We start from the raw sequence: 20,840 nt of genomic DNA, 5'->3' as shown, positions 1-20,840 counted from the left end.
CACCCTGCCTCTACTCTCTGACCTGCGAGCCCCTCTCATACCCACAAAGCCGGGAAGAGCTCCTAAACTGCTCCTCCGCGCCCTGCAGGGGAATGCTGACCAGGAGCTGACATTCTGATGGCTGATAAGGAGAAGGAAGGTCAAAAGGAGGCTGGCCCCTTCCCAGCAGGGCGGGCCCAGCTGTCTGATGACTCAGGTTGTCTGATTGGAGCCCAGTGGCCTGGGCAGGGCCTGTTCGGCTCCCTCCTGAGGACTGAGACAGTCATCCTGTGCAGGTGAGGGACCTGGAGTCCCCCTTGCCACCCCCCTTCTCCTTGGCAGCATCTACAGCAACACGGTAAGTTGTAGACTTCTCTGCTGGGTCTGCCCCAGAGGGGGCTACAGTCTGCTCACTGTGAGGACTGCTGAGGGCTAGAGAAGGCATGCTTGGGGTGGTGAGCACTGGGACAGGTCTGATCTGGAGCAGCAAGGAGGACAGGTTTCAGTTGACTGTGGTCAAGGAGAGGGACCCTGGTATCCTCCAGTCTGAATAGTGTGTGTGGAACTGGGTCCTGTCAGGGCTGACAGAAGGTCTGAGGTAGAGGGTGTGGTCTCCCCATGATCCTCAGAGCCAGACTGGGCCTGGTGCCTTGTGAAGTGCCAGAGGCAACCGCACCTGTCTTCTGGTCTAAGTAAAGCACTTGCTGGGTGAGTGTCCTCTGAACATCAGTCTCCCCATCTACCCGCTGGGGATGTGCTGTTGGGTACCCAGAGCAGTGTCTGCATGTGGCCGGTGACCACAGCTGCACCCTGCAGACAAGCAGGAGTCCTGCTCTGGGGTCTGGAGCAGGGTGCTGGACCCCACCTGCTGGACACCAGCACCAAAGGCAGGGAGGGATCCTGTGCTGTGCTCTGAATCTCCCTGTTCTCAGCCCAACACAGCCCTCTCCTCCCCAGGGGCTAAAGTTCTTGCCAGCTATCAGCCCCTGGGAACAGTAGGACTGTGATTCCCCCCACCTCCCTCCCCTCCCAGGCCAGGACTGATGGTAGTCCTGCTGAGTGAGTCTGTTGGCCCTTGGATTTTAAGGCTGCCCCCAGGCTGGTGAGAATGTGGACTTTGTACGGTAGCTGAGAAGGATAGCTCAGGCCCTAGAGAAAGGAGTAGACTCCTGAGAATCTGTTTGTTCCAGGGTACCATAAGCTCAGGAATTCCACTTTTTGCTCCCTAGGGCTGAGAGGACTGGAGGATTTGTGTTGGTGTTTGTCCCCCGTTGTTGGTGTCTCACATCAGATGGTGCTGGGATGTTAGTGTTTCAGTAGCTGTGATAAACCCAGACCAAAAGCAGCTGGTGGAGGAGAGGTTTTACTTTGTCTTGTAGCTTGTAGTCCATCGTGCAGGGAAGCCAAGGCAGAGACCCAGAAGAAGAAACTGAAGCAGAAGCCATGGAGGAATGCTGCTTTCTTCTTCCTCTTCCTCTTCCTCTTCCTCTTCCTCTTCCTCTTCCCCTTCCCCTTCCCCTTCCCCTTCCCCTTCCTCTTCCTCTTCTTCCTCTTCTTCCTCTTCTTCCTCTTCTTCCTCTTCTTCTTCTTCTTCTTCTTCTTCTTCTTCTTCTTCTTCTTCTTCTTCTTCTTCTTCTTCTTCTTCTTCTTCTTCTTCTTCTTTGAGATAGGGTGTCAATATGTAGTTCTGGATGTCCTGGGACTTACTTTGTAGACCAGTCTGGCCTCAAACTCACAGAGATCCACCTGCTTCTGCCCCCTGAGTGCTGAGATTAAAGATGAACACCACCACAGCCTGGCCTGCTTCTTCTTTCTTTTTTTAAAATGTTGAATCTCTCTCTTTTTTTAAAATTAATTTTATGTGCATTAGTATTTTGCCATGGCTTTTGAGTTCCCTGGAACTGGAGTTACAAACGGTTGCTAGCTGCCGTGTGGGTGCTGGGAACTGAACTTGGGTCCTCTGGAAGAGCGGTGCTCTTAACTGCTGAGCTGTCTCTCCAGCCCTGCTTTTTCCTTTTAAACAGAATCTCACTATGTACCCTAGCTGAACTGAAACTCATTATGTAGATCAGGCTGATGTAAAATTCACAGAGATCCACTTGCCTCTGCCTCCAAAGTGCTGGGATTAACTATGAATGCCACCATGCCTAGCCAGTTTGCTTTCCAATACATCCCAAGACCACCCACATTAATTCCTTATCAAGAAAAGGGCCCATAGAGTAGCCTACAGGCCAATCTTATGGAGGTATTTTTTCAACTGAGGTTCCTTCCAAGATGACCCAGTTTATGTTAGGAAAAGAAAAGTAACCAACACAAGGGGTTATCCACTCAGGATCTAGTGCAGATGTTACTACAGCTGGAGGCCTCTCCACATTCAAATCCAAGAATGTCCTATCCTGTTCCAGGACTCCCTCCCTCTTTCAGTTTTAACAAAATCCGCCATGCATTTGTAACCCATGGATTATTTTTTGTTTGTTTGTTTGTTTTAGCCTTAATGTTCCAGGGTGCCCCTCTGTCCTCTTGATTTGTGTCCCCACTGAGGTCCACCTCTTTGTGCTGTGTTGGTCAGTGTCTCCTGAGAACACCAGGGTGCCACACCCACCTTCACAATGTCATCAAATAGTTTCGCTCCAAAGTCCCCTGAGCTCGCCTGTGACACCCCCTCTGCTGGCCCCATGCTCTGCGTCCTAGGTACCTGCTCTCTTTTCACATGCAGAGGAGCAGAGTGTGCTCCAGTGCCCAGGTGGCATGTGGCTGCTCCTGCCTCATTTCCTGCCTGATGTGTCTCAGAGCATACCTCTTGGGCATGCAGGGAAAGCCTTGGTTCTTTATCATTGCTCTTGCTATGCAGTGCGGGAGGGAGTGTGACTTATCTAACACCAGGCTATATCCAAGGTGCTGGTGTCGTAAACAGCTCGGTTGGTTGGCACCTGTCCCCACGATAGAGGCAGCAATCTGAAAGCGAGTACCCAGGAATGAGGCTGCTGGCCAAAGGTGAATGCAATTGTGATTCCAAGTGTCGGTGACCTAGTGGCACTCTGATCTTGGCTGCGTGCCAAGGATGTGGTGGCAGATGTCAGTGCTGCTCATCTAACCTTGGCGGTGGCAAAGGGAGTCTTGAGGCTAGCCAACATCATGTCATGTTTTAAGGTAATAGGCAGGAATGGAGAAATCAGTCCCCTTTTGACTACAGTTGCTCAAATGACGGTGTCTGGTGAGGTCGGTTACCCACCTGTTTCTTGTTCCCTCAGGGGTAAAGAGAGCAGAGACTGCCATTACAGATGTTTCTTGACATGGCGTCTGCTTAGGCCCACCTCCTCCCTCTGTCAAGTCCATTCGGGACTGGTCCACCTTGAGTCTCTGACACCCACACAGCCTCCAAGACCCTGCTCAAGAGGCACAGAACTGAGTCCCAAAAGTCTTCCCTGAGTGCAGAGCAGAATGAATGTTCCCACTTGTCTTCCTACCCTGATCCACATACACTGCATGATTTGCCTGAGTTCGTGGGACTGGATGATAAGTTCCCAGGTACTGACCTTGACCCCTTGTTTGGCGAGCCACGAATCTGTGTGGTAAGGTTGCTCTGATCCCCTCTACACTGTCCTAAGGAGGTCACCACGTGTGGTACACTAAGGGAATAATTGTCAGGTCTCTTGAAGTCGGGGTAGGGGAGTAACATACTCAGTAGAATGCACTGGGTGCCAGGGGGCTGCTCTCCCCCATTACCTAACAGCCTGTGGTAGTTTGAATGTATCTGGTCCCCATAGAGTCATAGGGAGTGGCACTATTAGGATGTGTGGCCTTGTTGGAGGAAGTGTGGTCTTGTGAGAGGGGGCATACCTTTAATCCAGACCTTGAGGCTAAAGGGAATACCTTTAATCTGAGCCATACCTTCTGTTGGAAGTGTGTCACTGTTGGGGCGGGCTTTGAGGTCTTTTTCTCAAGCTTCACTCAGTGTGACAGTCAGTTGACTTCCTGATGTCTGCACGATGTCATACTCTGAGCTCCATCACCATGTCTGCCTGCACACTGCCATGCTCCCCTTCATGAAAATAATGGACTGAATCTCTGAAATTATGCAAGTCACTCTCAATTAAATGTTTTCTTTATTAGAGTTGCTATGGTCATGGAGTCTCCTGACAGCAATAGTAAACCCTAAGACACTGTCTTAGTAACTTTTCTATTGCTGTTACATCACGACCAAGGCAAATTCCAAATGAAAGCATCAATGACACTCATGGCAAGGGACAGCGGGGCTAACAGGCAGGCGTGGCACTGGAGCGGTGGCTGAGAGCTTACATCCTGATCCACCACAGGCAGGAGGCAGCTTGACACAGGGCTTGGTGTGGATTTTTGAAATCTCCAAGCCCACCCCTCTCCACCCCGTCCCCATGATACACCTCCTCCAAGGCCTCATCTCCTAATCCTTCCTAAATAGTCCACCAACCAGGAACCAAACAGTCCTATCTATAAGCCTACAGAGGCCATTTTCACTCAAAGCGCCACATTTAGCTAGCCAGCCTTGTTTATACCAGGTTGGATTTAGGGACATTATCTCACACCTTGTGTATTATTCAGGGTTCTGTAGAGGAACAGAACTGATAGAATGAATATAAGTTTTTCAATTTTATATATATTATGTGATCTGTGGTTCAGCTAGTCCAACAGTGTCTGGAGGTAGTTTTCCAATCCACAAGGCTGGATGTCTCAACTGGTCTTCAGTATATGCTGGACTCCCAAAGAAGTGAGTTCCAAATCCAGTGAAAGAATGATCTTGCCAGAGTAAGCAGGAGCAAGCAGCCAAAGAGAGCAAGCTTCCTTCTCCCATATCCTTTATGTAGGCTGCCAGCAGAAGGTGTGACCTGGATTAAAGGTGGGTCTTCCCAGATTAAAAACAGACCTTCCCACTTCAATGCTTTAATTAAGAAAAAAAATCTCGCAGGTGTGCCTAGCCCCTTGGGTTTTAGTTACTTGCAGTTGTAGCGAGCTGGCAACAAAGATATCGCACACCGAGTTGTCATCCACTGCTGCTTTATTTTCTTGCTTAAATTGTTCTCACTGCTTCCACTGGGACCTCTTTCCGTTAGTGCCTATGTCCTCCTGGCATAGTCATATCACAGTGGGGACCTGTTGAGCCACCACCAATCATTCATTCACCTTCCTTCATTCCTTCCTTCATTTCCTCCCTCCCTCCCTCCCTCCCTTCTTTCTTTCTGCCTATCAGCTTTTCTACCTATCCATGACCTGCTGGCACCGCCAGCTACTCCATGACCACCTGTATATTTCCTACCCTTCCAGGAAATATATTCAATCACATTTCATGAGGCACAGTTGTCTGGGCACCCCATCTCCAAGCCACCTTCCAAGATCTAGTCACTTGATGCCTGCCCTGTCCCAGCCCTGAAGTAGAGCTATTTTGTTTGTCTGGCCCCTATGGCTATCCTTGCCACTTGGCTGTGAGCTCTGATGGGTGGTTCAGGCTATGTGGCTCAGCCACATTGCCCACGTCATTAATGCTCAGCAGCTCAGCACTGGTCCATCTCCTCTGTTCTTGGCCCTGCTGAAATATCATAACAGCAGTGATAATAATGGCTTCCTTTGCGGGCCCCTTCCTCCATGCCTAGCAGGTACTGAGTCAGGCAGACCTGGAGGCTGAATTTGAGGTAACTACCTAGAGGACTCACCTGAGCTGTTCATTCCAGAACCTGTTCTTCCTCAGTCACCTCTGAGGAGAGTTACGTGTGTGTGGGGTGAATAGTTGGGAGATAGGTCTCTGTCTTCGGGTTGTCCTTTGTGTATGAATAGTGCTCTACGGAGGCAAAGGTCATGCCCCTTTCTGTAGCAGACGAGAGGAGATCCCACAGCACACACCTGGCTTGTCATCAAAGCAGTGTTCCCTCTGGCCACTCCTCCATTGCATCACTTGGGAAACACCACAGCTGGGTTCCTGGGTTGTGAAGGGTGCAGGTGTGGCTGCCACCTTGGGGCTTGCTGCTCAGAGAATTCAGGGAGGGCTTGCTGGCAGACGTCACTCAGTGTCTGTCTGTCCAGCACCACACCTCATCATGATGCCCCACAGGAGGCAGAAGAGAACATAGGAGCTGAGCCTGTCTCTAGGCTCCAGGTAAGTAATCCTCTCCCACCTAGCTGTCACCAGAGCAGGACCAAAGGAGGCCTGGGTACATGTAGTTTGCTTGGTTGGAGAGATGGCAAGGAGACCTTCGGCATCCACAGCTGGCACTGGGCTCATGACTGAAGCAAAGGCATCTCGGGGTGTGTGCGTGGCAGGTGCACTCCTTAACAGCCAAAGTGGCCTCAGGGCTATGGGTCCCACATCCCCAATAAGCCTGAGGCTGACAGTGAGTGGCAGGGCTGCAGAAATCCTCATCTCAACACCTCCTGCCCACTTTAGAGCGCAGTGGTGTGGTCTGGAGGCCTCAGTTTCCAGAAAGAGGTCTTAGCTGATTCAACTTTGGTCCTCACAAAGGTACATGGGAAGTGTGCACTTAGACTGGTTAATGTTTGCATGAGCTGTGGTCAGGATCATCCCAGGGATGACTGGGCTCTAGGAAATGCTAGGAATTCCAGACAAGACCTGCACACCGTGTCAGGAGCACAGGGGCTCTAGGAGGTGAGAGCCCATGGGACTTGGGGCCCAGTATCCTGAAATCTCATCTACAAACTGCAACAAGGCTTTCCTAAACTCTCTGGGAAAGTGGCAGCCATGAAGTACCTACATGGTCTCAGTCTAGAACTTTCTACTCAGTCCTCTGTGCACTCAGGACTCAGGCCAGACTGAGTAATGACCTGGCCCCTCCCAGCTGTGACCTTATCCTATTGGATCTCCACTCTTCACTGTTGAAGACTAGCTGCTGGAGTTCTTTCTTGTTGCTAAGAAATGGATGGGGTCATGGCCCTGGCATGAAAGCCTGAGAAGAGCTCTTAGTCAGTTTCTTTCCCATGTATCTGTCTCCTTATCTGGGGTATAAGGCCCACACCCTTCTTCTGACTGCCTTGACTAAGATGGAGAGCACTGTTCAAGGCAGTCACTGGGACACATCTGGGACCTGGCCTACTGAGGCTCACACAAGGGAGAGAAGTGGTTGTGGACTTTGTAAGTTGCAGTAAGAGGGACTTCCCAGGCTGGAGGGTGATGCTGGACACCACTGGCCAGTGTCACATCACTGGACACTACTGGTCAGTGTTAAGGAGTGAGTGGCTTAAGTCCTCTGGGATATACCTGGGCTTAGATGATTTTTTGGAGCTCACTTGTCCCCTTGGAGACTCCTCAGGATTCATCTTTGCCTAGTTTCCCTCTAGAATTTGGCTCAGGATCTCCCACTTCCAGAAAGTCCTGCCTCTGTTGTCCTCCTTGCCTGCCCTCTAAGGACCTTTCCATCACTGTCCAAGTCAGTCGTAGCATCCTGGTATCAGAGTTGGTACAGAGGGCCACCATAGCTTTGGGGCTTCAAACCATAGCAGGATCCTGGTAGGCAGGATGTGGACTCTCCCATTGGTGGGGCCTGGAGCAGAGGATCCCTGCAATGGCACACTTGTCTCTAAAGAAGCCTTTGAGTGTGTCACACAAGGGGACTCTATGCAGAGGGGTGGGATCAGAGCCTCAGAGTGTGTTTGAGGAGAACAAGGGTGCTGGCTACCAGCTCAAAATCTACAGTCTCATGAGAGGGCCATGCCAGGAACTTGTCTTTGTCCCTGCTGTGAAATAATGGCCCCATGGTCTCCCAGAGATGGCTCTACCCTGGTCTTAGATGCATCCTGCTCTTGCATTCATAATCACAAGACAGTACAAAATAGTAGCTGTGCCATGACTTCATTAAATGTGTGCCTCTGGCATCATTGGCCTGTATCCTGCTTAGCCTGAATGGCAGGCAGGGAGCACCTACCTCAGAAGGCTAGCTTCTGTCAGCGAGCTCTCCCTCAGGAGGATAGCATACCTTCCAGGTATCTCCATCCGTGGCTCCCCCTCCTGGGGCAGGTGAGGAAAAGAGCTGGGATGAGAGGTGGGGCAGGGTTAGGAGCAACTGACCACTGGGCATGCTCATACCTACTGCATCTCAGTAGCACCTGTGAAGTTATCTGCTGAAGAGAGACGAGGGACATGGGTCACTGCTGCTTGGCTTGGTGCTTAGAGCATGGGTCTGAGATTATCTGGAGACTTCACCTCTCAGGGTAGGACCTGATTCTTGGGGTTCCTAGGAATAGGGCCTGCTGCCTGTCTAGACACAGACACCAAAGAGTGGAGGCATAAGGGAGCGAGGACCCAGGTTCCAGTGCTTGCCTGAGTTGAGGAGCCTTGGGGAAATACCTCTCTAAGTCTGTTTGCTATCAAGCCTGTTGGGGGTCACAGGGATGACAGTTTCATTGGGCTGTCACCAAGTCCCATGGCGTGATCTACCCAAAGGATCAGCATCATGGCAATGACAACTCAAACATACTATAGCTCTGTTATGAATCAGAGCTGTGGGAGCTGAGTGCCTCCCAGTTCTACCTTTTGCAAAGGGAAACTGAGGCTCAGGAAAGTGACAGGTCCATCCAGATCCAGAGGGATCTCAAGCTGGGGTTTGGGTTTGGGTTTGGGTTGCCCTCTGGAAGTCAAGACTGTGTGATTCTGCTTTGTACCCCACAACTTCAGGAAGATCCCACTGCACATTCTGGGGGAGGCTTTCAGAAAATCCCCCTGGCCTTGGGCCAAGAGAGCAGCTTCTGAGACAAACAGGATACTGGCTTGGGCGCAGTGGGGACAATAGTCGGGAGAGGAAATGCCTCCAGACCCATGTATGGGTGTGGGCTTGCAGGGACCTCTGTTGACACAGCTTTCGGAAAAATAGGTCCGGTGGAAGGCTAGCATCCCAGGGGGCTGCATTCTCTGGGGAGAGAGGCGAAGCAAAGTGGACCTTCGTTCTCAAAACTCCTCACAAGCAGAGACAGGCAGGGAGGAGAGATACCTACAGCACCTAGTGAGTGTGAGGAGCAGACCAGCCCCATCTTACAGGGTGAGCACTGCAAGGGCCTGAGAACAGGAGGCAGGTCTCATTCTGGGTCATGGGGAAGTTCTCAGGTCAGGCTATAGCCTGTGAGAAAGTAAAATGTCTGCCCCAACAGGCCAGCTCCATCGATGTGGTACTTGTGAGCTGAGGACACTGGCCCCTTCCAAAACATTCCTGTTGGAATCAGCGGGCTGAGACAGTGCTAGGGGCCGAGTGAGAAGCAGCACGTGTGATTTTGTGTGCATGCATGCAGACATATGGGAAGTCTGTATACCCACACACGTCTCTAAGGCCACCCACGTGTCTGCATGCATGCTTATGCACGTGTGTAGAAGGGAAAAGGGAACAGAGAGCTGGCCGGGGTTTGCAGGGCCTGAGGGCCGGCCTCTGGTGGACTTCCCAATCTCAGCACTGAGGGTGTCCCAGCCTTCAGCACAGAGCACAGGGCTGGCCGTGGGCAGGCAGGGCCTGGCTCTGGTCCACAGGAGCTAATGATCAACTGGCCAGTGGAGTCTTTGTAGACTCGGCCTGCCTTGGGTCTCCAGGCCCCTAGGCTAAGGGAGGAAGTGGGGCAGGAAGCAGGGGGCGGTGGCAGCACTGAGCAGTCACCCAGCCGGCTGTGGGCGGCCCCTGCCTGTCCAGGCCAGCTAGAGACAGACAGGCTGTAGGCCAGTCAGCAAGGAGCTGAGCCAGAAGTGGCCACCTGGCACCTGCGTCCCTGGGCCTGGGAGGCGGTTCTCTGAAGAACAGAGTGCCGGTAAGGGGGCTCTGGACAGGGGGGTATGGAATGGGTGAGTTGGCTGTGGTCGGTAGAGCCAGGCTTTGTCACAATTGTATCTAAGAATAGTGTTCCACCTTCCTCTTTCTTCTGCCTTGTGTAGGGTTGGGCTATGATAGAACCCTGCCAGGAAGCTGTTAGAGCCTGGCACTAAGCACCACAGGGTTCTACTAGACTGTCAAGATTGTTCGGATGAGACCGACTGCTATGTGACCTGGCCTTCACACTCACCCTTTGTCAATGTGTCCTTGAGGTCTGGACAGGACTTGGGAGTTGAGAGACAACATGGGTTTCAGAAGCCAGTGGACTCCAAGTGATGGACCTTGGTTCATTGCAGGCCATGGCAAGCATGCCTGTGCTAGCATGGAGCATCGTGGTGTCCTTGTGGCTGTGACCTGGACACTCTGAGGTCACTCGGGGTCTCTTTATGTTAACCAATGAGATTCATAACTTGACTAGGGTCACTGACCTCTGTCTCTGGAGACCTGGGCAGAAGCAGCCTGTGTTAGGGCTCCAGGACTCCAGGGTTCCAGGGCCTCCTGACCCTCCTTGCCCTACAGTAGAAGAATAGTTACCTACAACTGGCACAAGGATAAAAGTAAAATGTGTTCCGAGGGAGGGGACAGACTCCTGCCACCTGACTTACAGTGCCCCGCTGCTGGGACCCTGACTGGGCCAAACCTTTCGTTGCACATCTAGGGTCTTCCTCTAGATTGAGGTTAAAGGTGAAGACTGAGAAGGGTGTGAGTGGTGCCACCTTTATGTGACTGTCAACAAGTTGCTGGTTTCACAGAGCTTCTTGTATCAGGCAGGACACCTGAGTCTTAAGTGTGTGGAACCACAAATGCCATGATGTGGGTGTGTGAAGCTCCTTTCCCAGGAAAGAAACCTTCAGTGTGTCGTCATGTTCACGACTGCCATAATGAACGACAGAAATTGTTCTCTTATGGTTTGAAGGCCAGGAGTCAGAGATAAGGGTACAGACTCCAGAATTCCAAGGTAGGGTCCCTTCCTCCAGCCTCTGCTTGTGGCTGAATGGCTCCTGCCTCTGTCATATGCCCTCCTCTTCTGTGTGTCTTGTTCTCTGTAGAAACCCCAGGCACCAGGTAGAGGACTCACTCCTAATCTGGCATGACCACTTAGTCCATTAGGACCATTCTAATCCAACATCCAACAGGACCGCGGGCAATGTCACCTGAAACCACCTGTTTCCAATCAAATCTCCACCCTGAAGGTCCTGGTAGTGTGACTGTGGAGACTATTGCCACCTCCAGGCAAAGTCTCAACAGTCCTGCAAACCATAGGTTTAGGATATACTTTGGTGGGTCTCTGGCAAGATCTTGTGGAACACAGGCAAGGCCAACCATAGAGGCCTCTCTATACAGCCTACCTTACTTATGCGGCTGTAAGCCAGGATGCTATCTGTCTGCTTGATCCTCCTGATCCACCTGAGTGTGTGTCTTCATTCTCATTTTATGGGTGGGTAAACTGAGGCATAGAGCATCCTCCACCCCCAGCTCACACACTGAGATTGGCCCTAGGTCTTTGTGTTCCAGCAGTAAACTATGTGGGCGTTGGAGGTAGGAGCCTGTGGTGGCTGACCTGCAGTCACCTGATGCTTCTGCCACCTGGGCAGAAGACAAAGTCTAGAAGGAGACTCTGCAAGCCGCTTTCGGTTGATTGAACTCAGCAAGTACACTTTTGAGACTTCTGGACACTATCTGGGGCTGGGCTAGCTGGGCTCTGGGCTGCTTCTGTTGCTGGAGCAGGCCAAGCAAGCCTGTGAAGGTCTGTGCAGGGAGGAGACAGGGCCTACTTCCTCCCTGGGGCTCTGGAGTCCCGCTGTGATTGCAGCTTTTGGTCTCTCAATGAGCAGGTAGGAAGTTCCCTCAGCTGGGAGCCCCATTTCTGCGGAAACACTTTAAGGCTAGTTCCAGGTCTGTGTGAGACGCCTCACCCAGGGATGGTAAGTTTAGTGGGCATCAGTCAGCTTCTATAGAGACACTGGCCAGCCTGGAGCTAGGGACACTGAAGGTCTAAGTGTCAGGGAGAGAAGAGTAAGAGCACTGGAGTGGGTTTGGGGGGCAGTGATTGGGATCCAGAGACCCTACAAACCAGGACCCCACTCATCAAGAGACTGGATCAAGTGCTTGGTTGAGGGCCCTGATGTGTTTCAACAGAGGGGATCAGGAGTCACTTACCCCATGGCCATTTACCTTCTGGTCCTCACAGACCTGGGCAAGAAAGGCAGTGGACCTCTGCAGTGGTAGGAGCCAGGGCGACAGTTTGGTAAACCAAGGCAGGGAAGGACATGAGTACAGGCTCAGGCTGGACTTAGACTGGGCAGGGGTCAGGCTGAGAGGGTCAGTGCCTGAAGGATGCCTGGAGGATTTCAGGCATGACCAGCTGGGACGATGCCTTAGGACATGGGCCAGGAGGGCGGACTTGCTGCTTGCTTCTGTCCCTGTGTTGTTGAGAACTGGGCCATGCTAGGCTACTGGTGCCTGCAGTTCTGCTTTTGTTTTGTTTTTCCTTTGGAATTGAGTGTTGAGGTGAACAGGTGTCTGCAGGGACCCAGGGTCCTCTTGGTGTCTTTGGTAGGAGATATCTCTTTCCTATCTGCCTATCTCAGATCTTAGCCTTCAGGCCTGGTTGGAGAATGAGGAGGATTTGTCCACAAATAAACCTATTGGATTCCATGAAAGGCAAGTGGCCAGATGGGTAGGTAGGTCAGGGGCTCACTGAGGCCACTTTTCAGAGGTGGGGCTATGGCTTCCACAAACCCTTGTCTCCTGGGGACCCAAGTCTCCTCCCTGTGAGTCTCCCTTTCTGCTACCCCAAGACTAGGGGACTCTATCTTCTCATCATAGAGCTAACCACCTGCAGCTGTCACTCCTTACTATGTGGCTGACTTCCCAACTGCTCAGTGGCCTGGCACAGAGACCAGAATAGGGTAGGGGGCAGCAGTGTGTGTTGTCACACAGGAAGGCTTCCTCTGTCCTGCAGAAGGGGAGATGCCATGAGTCACTCCAGGGCTAGTCCTCATGTGTCAGCAGCACCCATGGGAGCTTGCACTGACTCCCAGCCCCCGGTTCCTGATTCATCCATCAAGGGCTCTGTCACTCTGTGATGAATCCCTGCTGGGGTCTCTGTGGACAGCTCCCAGGTGAAATCCTGAGATGGCCAGTTTCCTGAAAGCAACAGGGCCCGCAGGCTCACAGTCAGCATCAGGCAGTGACTGGAGTTCCACGTGCCTCCCTACCACTAGAAAAGCGCATCAATGGAAGTTTGTGCACATGGGAATTCTATACCCTCAGCCTCATTTTCCCCATCTGTAAAGTGAGAAGTTGCATGGGCCTTGGCTTCAGCAGCCTGTCTAGGCCCCTGGCAGTAGATGGCTGGTGAGCAGGTGTGCGGCCTATGTCTCTGGGAACCTCCTAAAGTCAAGCTTGGCTAGCTGGCCCACTTCCATGCTCCTGGGCAGTTCTTGGGGAGGGATTAGGAACCGGGCCAGGTGGTCCTGATGTGCCTGATGTATAATGAGTCTCATAAGGGCTCTGTGTCCTATTTTGGGGGAAAAACCAGTCCCAGCACAACTGGCCTCTCTACTCCAACTTCTTCTCTCTACAACACCCTATACAAACATTGAATAAAGCCTCAGACACAGCAGCAACCATCTGGGTGAAGTGTTTATTTATTTTTTATTTACTTATTTTTAATTTTTGGAAACAGGGTTTCCCTGTGTAGTTTTGGAGCCTGTCCTGGAACTCACTTTGTAGACCAGGCTAGCCTTCAACTCACAGAGATCCGCCTGTCTCTGCCTCCCGAGTTCTGAGATTAAAGGTGAGCGCCACCACCACCTGGCTCTGATAAAGGTTTGTTTTTAATGGTACCTCTGCTTTTGGCATCATAGGCCTGGGTTCCTGCCCGTCTGGTCCCATAGCCTGTATCCTAGATCTTGATGGAGCCCAGATGCCCCACTTTCCTATCTACCTCTGCTGGGGGAGTTCCCCACCACAGATCAGTAGACTTGGGCATTAATGGCAACAGTTGGTGTCGCATGTGGACACTGGTCCTATTCTGCCAGCTGGGTTTCTGGGTCTGTATCTGGCACCCCACTCCTTAGTATGTGGTAAGAAAGGGTAGGATCAGGCTGTGGAGTCAGTACAGACGGTGTCCCTCCCCATGGCTGCTCTGCATATAGAGATGAAAGCCCCCTGCTGGAGTGTTCAGAACTACATTCAGCCAACCTCTCCATGGGCCCTTTGTCCTTTCTCAGGGTATTGTGGCTAGCCCTGTCACAGTTACTAAGGCTGAGAGTCTAACCCCTGCTCCATAGCCCAGCCTGTGGCCCCTCCCTTCTACTTACTATGCTAGAACCTCTCAGGAGCATGGCTGTCAGGTTACATCGTCCTTCTGTCACTTCAGATAACAGGGGAGAGTGAGGCACAATGACAGGCCCTGGGGTTGCCAGTGCAGCTGAGGTCATGGGGACTGGAACCACATAGCCTACAAAACCGAAATCCCTCCCCTGCTCACAGCGAGATTCATTCTCTCTCCTTCCCTTTTTCCTCTCTTCCTTCCACCCTCCCTGCCCTTTTCTCCCCTTTCTGCTCTCCCTCTTTGTCACTATGAGCTGACTCTCCCAGCACTAGCTAGATGAGGTATATGGTCATGCAACTGAAAACCAGGATCCACAGGTGTCTGACGGAGACTTGAACTCATCTCTGTTCCCACAGCATCCTGTACATGTGTTGAGTCATCTACAAGGATGTTTGAGCAGCTTCTCAGTCTTTTGTCAGGGACCACCTGGAGAGCAAGAAGGGAGGGCACCTCTCACCCCTACCTAGCTCTGTCTTGTCAGATGAGGTGACTTTAATTTGATGTCCATGTTGGTGTCAGACTCTGATGAAACCTAATTCAACTGTTTGACTGAGCTGGGGAGGAAGTTATCAACTGGAGCTCTGAAAAGTTCCATGAATCACTTGGTGAAGGGTTTGGGTTCTCTGGGCAGACATATCAGCCTCTGCACAAAGACTCCACATACTAAAAACATGGCAGACACAAGGGACTGAAGAGGTGTGACAAGGACATTCAGAAGTCTGTGGGTCTGGTCACCAGCCCAGCCTGTGGGGTCTCCCATGGGGGGCGACTCACCGCTGGATCTTGGAGGTGCTGGTCAGCCTGTGTTGTCAGTCTTCTCTTGACCTGGCTCTACAGCAACACCCTGTCACTAAGAGGCCTCTGACTGACCACTGTACTCTCTCCACAGAAGGCCAGCAACATGCCCGGATCTTGGCCTTGAGGCTACTGTGTGTCATGAGGAGCTCCAGGGAGGAGGAGGCAACTTCTGAGGAGCTATCCACCATGGGACAGGCCCCCGAGGAGCCTCCAGGAAGCTGTAACCGTGGGGACCAGATCCACAGTGTATCCATGAGCTTGCCCACTGGTCAAGAGAAAGCAGGTCCTGAGGAAGCAGTCAGAAGTGGTGAGTACAACTGCTGAAGCCCATCTTAATCTCCTGTCCACCTGTCTGTCCATTCTACATACTTCTAACTCCTCCATGATAACTGAGCTGGCGTGGACACCCTGGCAATGCTCACTGGGCCCACTGGGCCAGCCGCACTGAGGGTTCAGTATATTGGGCCAGGCTTCTGGGCTGGGTGCAGTACAGCTATGCCCAGTGAGTCCCCTGCTGACAGGGGCCTCTCTAGGAGCCTCAGTGATAGCGAAGTCGTCCTGGGGCTAACTTACTTATCGGGACAATGTTCTAGAAATAACCCCGATGGACTAGTCTACACAGTGCTATCCCACCTTGTCCTCATTGACATTCTCCATTACTCAGGGTGAATTGCTAGGCAACCCTAGCAACCCCAAGATCTTCCTCGATGCCATCCTTGGTCCCTGGCAGAGAGAAGAGGAGGACAGGCCCTTACCCCTTCTCTAACTTCCTTGTGTTATATGACTGTTACTTGCTCAGCTGCCCTGTCTCTGACCTCTAGGCCCGTGGTCCTGTTGGATGTTGGATTAGAATGGTCCTAATGGACTAAGTGGTCATGCCAGATTAGGAGTGAGTCCTCTACCTGGTGCCTGGGGTTTCTACAGAGAACAAGACACACAGAAGAGGAGGGCATATGACAGAGGCAGGAGCCATTCAGCCACAAGCAGAGGGTGGGCACCTGCAGAGTTTAGACTTGTCATTTGTCCTTCTGACCCTGGCTGAGGAGGAGGAGCCTGGTGGTCTTGTACTGACTCAAAAACAGGAAATGGTCCTCCCAGGAAGGGAGGGTTGGGTGAGGCCAGGGTCTGGGGAACCCACAGCTTGCCATGACTCTCCTTCCAGAGAGGCCTGGGCAGGAAAACAGAAGGAAAAACATGCAGATAAGCAGGGAAGTCCTGCCAGTCACCCCAGACTACCCGGGGAGAGACTGCCAGTGTCAGAGCTGAGTGGGAGGGAGAGCTTGGGAAGCATTTGGGAACCATGTGGCCAGACACCTATGCAATCTCTGTGGGTCCCAGAGATTGAATGCAAGTTGTCAGACTCATCAGCAAGTGCCTTTACCAGCGGGGACATCTCACCTGCCCTTTCCATGAACACTCGGGTATAAGCCTTTGTGCAGCCTGATTCTTGGTTGCTTTTGAGTATACTTAGAAATTGGAATTCCTGGGTTGTAAATTTACTCCTGACACTGCGGCCACCACCATCACTGGGGTCACCACCACCACCAACACCACCACCACTGCCATTGCTGTCACCACCATCACTGGGGTCACCACCACCACCAACACCACCACCACTGCCATTGCTGTCACCACTACCACCACTGCGGACACCACCATCACTGGGGTCACCACCACCACCAACACCACCACCACTGCCATTGCTGTCACCACTACCACCACTGCCGCCATCACCATCACCACACGTGCGCGCGCACTATGGCATCAGAACGACTGTAGCCAGGTCCATCCAGCCTGTGGGCTTCTGTCCTAGGGACCACTGGCAGCAAGGCTGCTCAGTAGATAGGACATCCTCAGCTCTCACAAGAAACAGAGTAAACGGTTCTCATTTCCTCCAGTGAATGTCTCCAATGTGGCATTTCTCTGTGTTCACTGCATCTCACTCTGAGGGTATATATAGACATGATAAATTTTTCTGAATTGTTTGAGAGCAAATTTTAGACATGCTGCCCTTGCATCTGGAAAGACAGCTGGTAAGCGGGACAGAGCCAGAGATCTGAACTTGGAGAGTGGCAGAGTCATGGGACATGGGCAGTGTCCTGAAGCTGAAGGGAAGAATTCTGTCTGGAGCCGCATATGCCAACTGACTGCACCTCGATTCACTCCAATGCCTGTGTCGGGTTCCAGAACTGAGCTGCTGGGTTAGGACCAGTTTCTCACAGCATGCTGCCAGGCTAACAGCCTACCCCCTTTGGGGTTCTTATGAGGCATGAGATGGCTGATGAGAAAGGAGTCCAGTGGGTGCCAACCCTTCCTCCTGAGGGACTAGGTGGGTTGGGGAATCACTTGTCCCCCTAATCGCCATCACCTGGTGTGTTGCAGATGTGGCTCCTCCCTGCAGCGTGGCTGAGCTGGCTGCTAAAACCCCTTCCGGCCAAAGGGCAGGGTATCCCACAGGTAAGTGAGCATCAGGGCCTGAGTGTCACAACAGGCCAGACCTACGGGCTGCTCACTGGCCGTTACTGTAACAGCACAGGAGTAGGCTTGTAGAGTTGCCTCCTACTCACCATGGTTGGCTGGCTCCTTGCTTTGGATCTGGGGCAGCAAGCCACAGTGGGAGCACGTGGCAGGAAACAGCACTTGCCGGTGGCTGGGAATTGAAAGGTAGAGAGGAGACAGGTCCTGCACTCTTGTTCTCCAGTGACTCCCACTCAGCCCCACCTGCTTTGTTTTAGTTTTGTTTTTTGAGGCAGGGTCTCATTCTGTAAAGCAGGCTGCTCTCAAACTCAAGGCAATCCTCCTGTCTCAGCCTCCTGTGTGCTGGGATTAAGGCATGAGCCACCACACCCAGCTTAGGCCCTCCTTCTTGAAGGCTCCAACACCTCCTAACACCACAAGCTAAGAACCAAGACTTGGGCCTTGGGAGGGTCATTCCAAGTCACACAGTAAGCAGTGTAGGGTGTCTTGGAGCCCACAAGTACCTACCCAGAACTTTTCCTTGGGGCTTGAAGCTTCCCACATTAACGTAATCAGGAACAGGTCAAAATGTAGGTTCCTGCTTCAGGGTGCTGAGGTAGGCCTCAGATCCTAAGTACCTCCACACACAGAAGGCTAGAAGGTGGGGTCAGCCTGTGTTTGCCTCTGTATCTTCACCCTAGCATCTACTGAGGACAGTTGGGGAGCACTGCATATAGAATTGGACTAAGGAAGCTCCCCTTGGAGCCTCGCAGTTGTCTCCGCTGTGGGGAGCCTGAGCACCCAGCTCTGTCATTGAACTTTCACTTCTACTGTTATACGCGCCACCCTTGGACTCTCCTTTGGGATGGTCAGTGCTTGGAGTACGTGAACCATTGTGCAGACTGCAGATGCAGAGCCTGCCCTTGTAGGGAAGAGGAACTTCAGAAGCAACCATAGCTCAGGATGCTTGTAAAATGTGAGCTTCTAGAGCAGTGGTTCTCAGCCTTCCTAATGCTGTGACCCTTTGATACAGTTCCTCATGTTGTAGTGACCCCAACCATAAAATTATTTTGTTGCTACTTTGTAACTAATTTTGTTACTGTGATGAGTTGTAATGTAAATGTCTGATGTGGAGGATATCTGGTAGGCAACTCCAAAGGGGTCGCGACCCACAGGCTGAGAACCTCTGTCTAGCCCCTTCCACACTGCTCAGACTCTGGACCTTCCCCAGTTAGGTTGAGAACATTGACATTAGAACCCCCAGGCCAGAAGACACAGGCACGTGCTCTGGAAATATCCCAAGGATGTAGGACCCAGCATCTCCTTCCTTCCTTCACTCTTCCCTCTCTTAGTGTCCTCCATGGAAAGAATGGCTCCAAGAAGGCTGCTGCCAGTGATTGGCAGTTTCACTTGACCTTTAGGGTCAGGAGCCCAGTTTTCATAGCATTTCCAAACACTGAGACAGGCAAACAGGATGCCCAGGAGCCTGGATTCTGGGACAAGAAGCATTAGAGGAGATGGCAGTGGGGGGTGGGGAGGCCTATGCCAGGTTAGCAGCTGGGCAAGGAAGGAAGAAGACCGGAGATAGGGCTGAGGATACTCAGATGTCTTGAAGCAGCAAAAAGGATCACACGAGGTCAGCAGATTTTATATTCTGGGAGGTGAAGATGCTAATCACAAGGGCAGCCTGTATTCAGATTTACTGGAATATATGAAAAGGCTGGCACCTCAGTCCCACTGCGCAGCTCTCAAGAGTCTTGCAGCCCCAAATGGTTGGTGGCTACTGCATGTAATGTGTGGGCAAATGGGGTACCCACCATGAAGAACGACTCCTGGACTGTGCTACCCTACAGTGCTGGGAGCCAGGCCAGGTCACAGTGCACAAGGTTCAGGCTGTGTGGAGATCAGAACACTGTCTGAGGGAGGCCCAGGGAAGCTAGCTGAAGCTCAGCTGTCCCTCCCCAGCCAGTGCATCTTAAGGGTGGGAACTTGTGGTGGATTGATAAGGTATGAGGTGGGACCCGGGAAAGAGCCAGTATGGAGGCTTCAGAGGACCTGGCATGCCATGGTGGTTTGAATTGGACCCATATCTGAAGCTGGGTTGTGGGAATGGGAGGCTGGAGGTTACAGTTACTAAGAAACCCTTGCTGGCTCATGGGAAGGATGGAACACGAATCCCTTCCTTGTGCAAGGTAGGCACATCTAGGAAAACTAAAACTGGAGAGGCAAACAATGGCCCAGGGTTCATCCCCTTCTGGATGAAACAGACAAATAGTTGAGAAAACAAGGCTGGGGAGGGACAGCCACTCAGGCCTTTACAGGCATTGTGGAGTGTGTTGGGTTATAGGCTTCTGGTGAGGGGTGGAAGCTGGTGGGGAACATTTACCCCTTCAGGCCAGACAAGCTGCCTGACTGACCTCCTGCTCCTCCAGACCTGACCCTACAACTGTTGGCTGTGAGGCGGAAGAGTGGTCTGCGGAGCCCCAGCCTGCAGCAGGCCCTGAGGAGCCGACTCCGCCTGCTGGAGAATGACAGCCGGGAAGTGGCCCGTGTGCTTGGAGTGAGTCCACCCTCAGAGGCCTAGGGAGCAAGTAGGGACCCTCCCTTCAAAGGAAGGTCAGAGGAGGAAGGTGGCAGATCTGCAGGAGTCACTCAGGGGCCAGTGAGTGACAGCGCTGGGCTGTGTATCACCACTACAGACTTGGTGTAGAATGTTTGCTTGACCTGTGTGAAACCAGCTCCTTTAGCCACACACTGGAAACACTTAGAATTTTGTCTTCAGTGAGGCGCTATATCAGATATCCGCCACAAAGCCCCTAGTACAGCCCTGGCCCTGCAAGCTGTTCAGCAAACCGTGCCTCTGGGCTGCTGGCTCCAGGGTTTGAATCCCAGCTGACCATTTACAATAAGAAGTAGTCTTGGTTTTGTCTTGTCATGTGGATATCGATAATGAGTTTTTGAAATGTAAGGGAATGAACTCTGCACTTTTTATCCCAACCAGAGCCATTTTTCAACCTCTCCGGAGCCATGCCCCTGGTCTCTAGTCACGGGGTGCACTGAGGCCACGGGGAATATTGTTACTCACTGTCTCTTCCTCTTAAGGAACTGTCAGCCAGGCTGCTGTCCATCCACAGTGACCAGGACCGGATCGTGGTGACTTTTAAGACTTTCGAAGAAATCTGGAAGTTTTCCACCTACCACGCTCTTGGTAAGACAGCTGCCTTCCCACAGCGTGGCTCCCCCTTTGGAGAAACCTAGCATTACATCATCCTAGACTCCAGAAAAAAACAGAAACCAAAAAAGCATATGGGCCAGGCTGAGGCAGGCCAGGGCTTTGCTGTAGAATATGAGACTGAGCTTTGTGGTCCCTCCCTGCCTTTCTCAGAGGGAAGCTGTGTTCTTGCACCACGCATACCCTGGTATACCCAAGCCTGTCT

General features: G+C 52.2%; 1 protein-coding gene across 2 annotated transcripts in view; it reads left to right on the top strand.

Annotated features, from left to right (window-relative positions):
* The first annotated feature begins 214 nt into the window (after positions 1-214).
* Sh3tc1 (SH3 domain and tetratricopeptide repeats 1) overlaps positions 215-20,840 on the top strand; it is a 40,871-nt gene continuing 20,245 nt past the window's right edge. The window contains exons 1-5 of one of the 2 annotated variants that reach the window (XM_040746964.1): positions 215-337; positions 15,038-15,253; positions 17,329-17,403; positions 19,836-19,963; positions 20,506-20,611. In XM_040746964.1, coding sequence (XP_040602898.1) covers positions 15,085-15,253; positions 17,329-17,403; positions 19,836-19,963; positions 20,506-20,611 — 478 coding nt within the window. In that variant the 5' untranslated portion in view covers positions 215-337; positions 15,038-15,084. Of the gene's footprint in view, positions 338-9,419; positions 9,745-15,037; positions 15,254-17,328; positions 17,404-19,835; positions 19,964-20,505; positions 20,612-20,840 lie in introns of those variants that run through there. The other variant, XM_040746963.1, reaches the window with a different exon arrangement.

Source organism: Mesocricetus auratus, unplaced genomic scaffold (assembly GCF_017639785.1).
Source record: "Mesocricetus auratus isolate SY011 unplaced genomic scaffold, BCM_Maur_2.0 Super-Scaffold_100006, whole genome shotgun sequence".
Lineage (NCBI taxonomy): Eukaryota > Metazoa > Chordata > Mammalia > Rodentia > Cricetidae > Mesocricetus > Mesocricetus auratus.
This window is presented reverse-complemented; position numbering and strand designations above follow the sequence as displayed.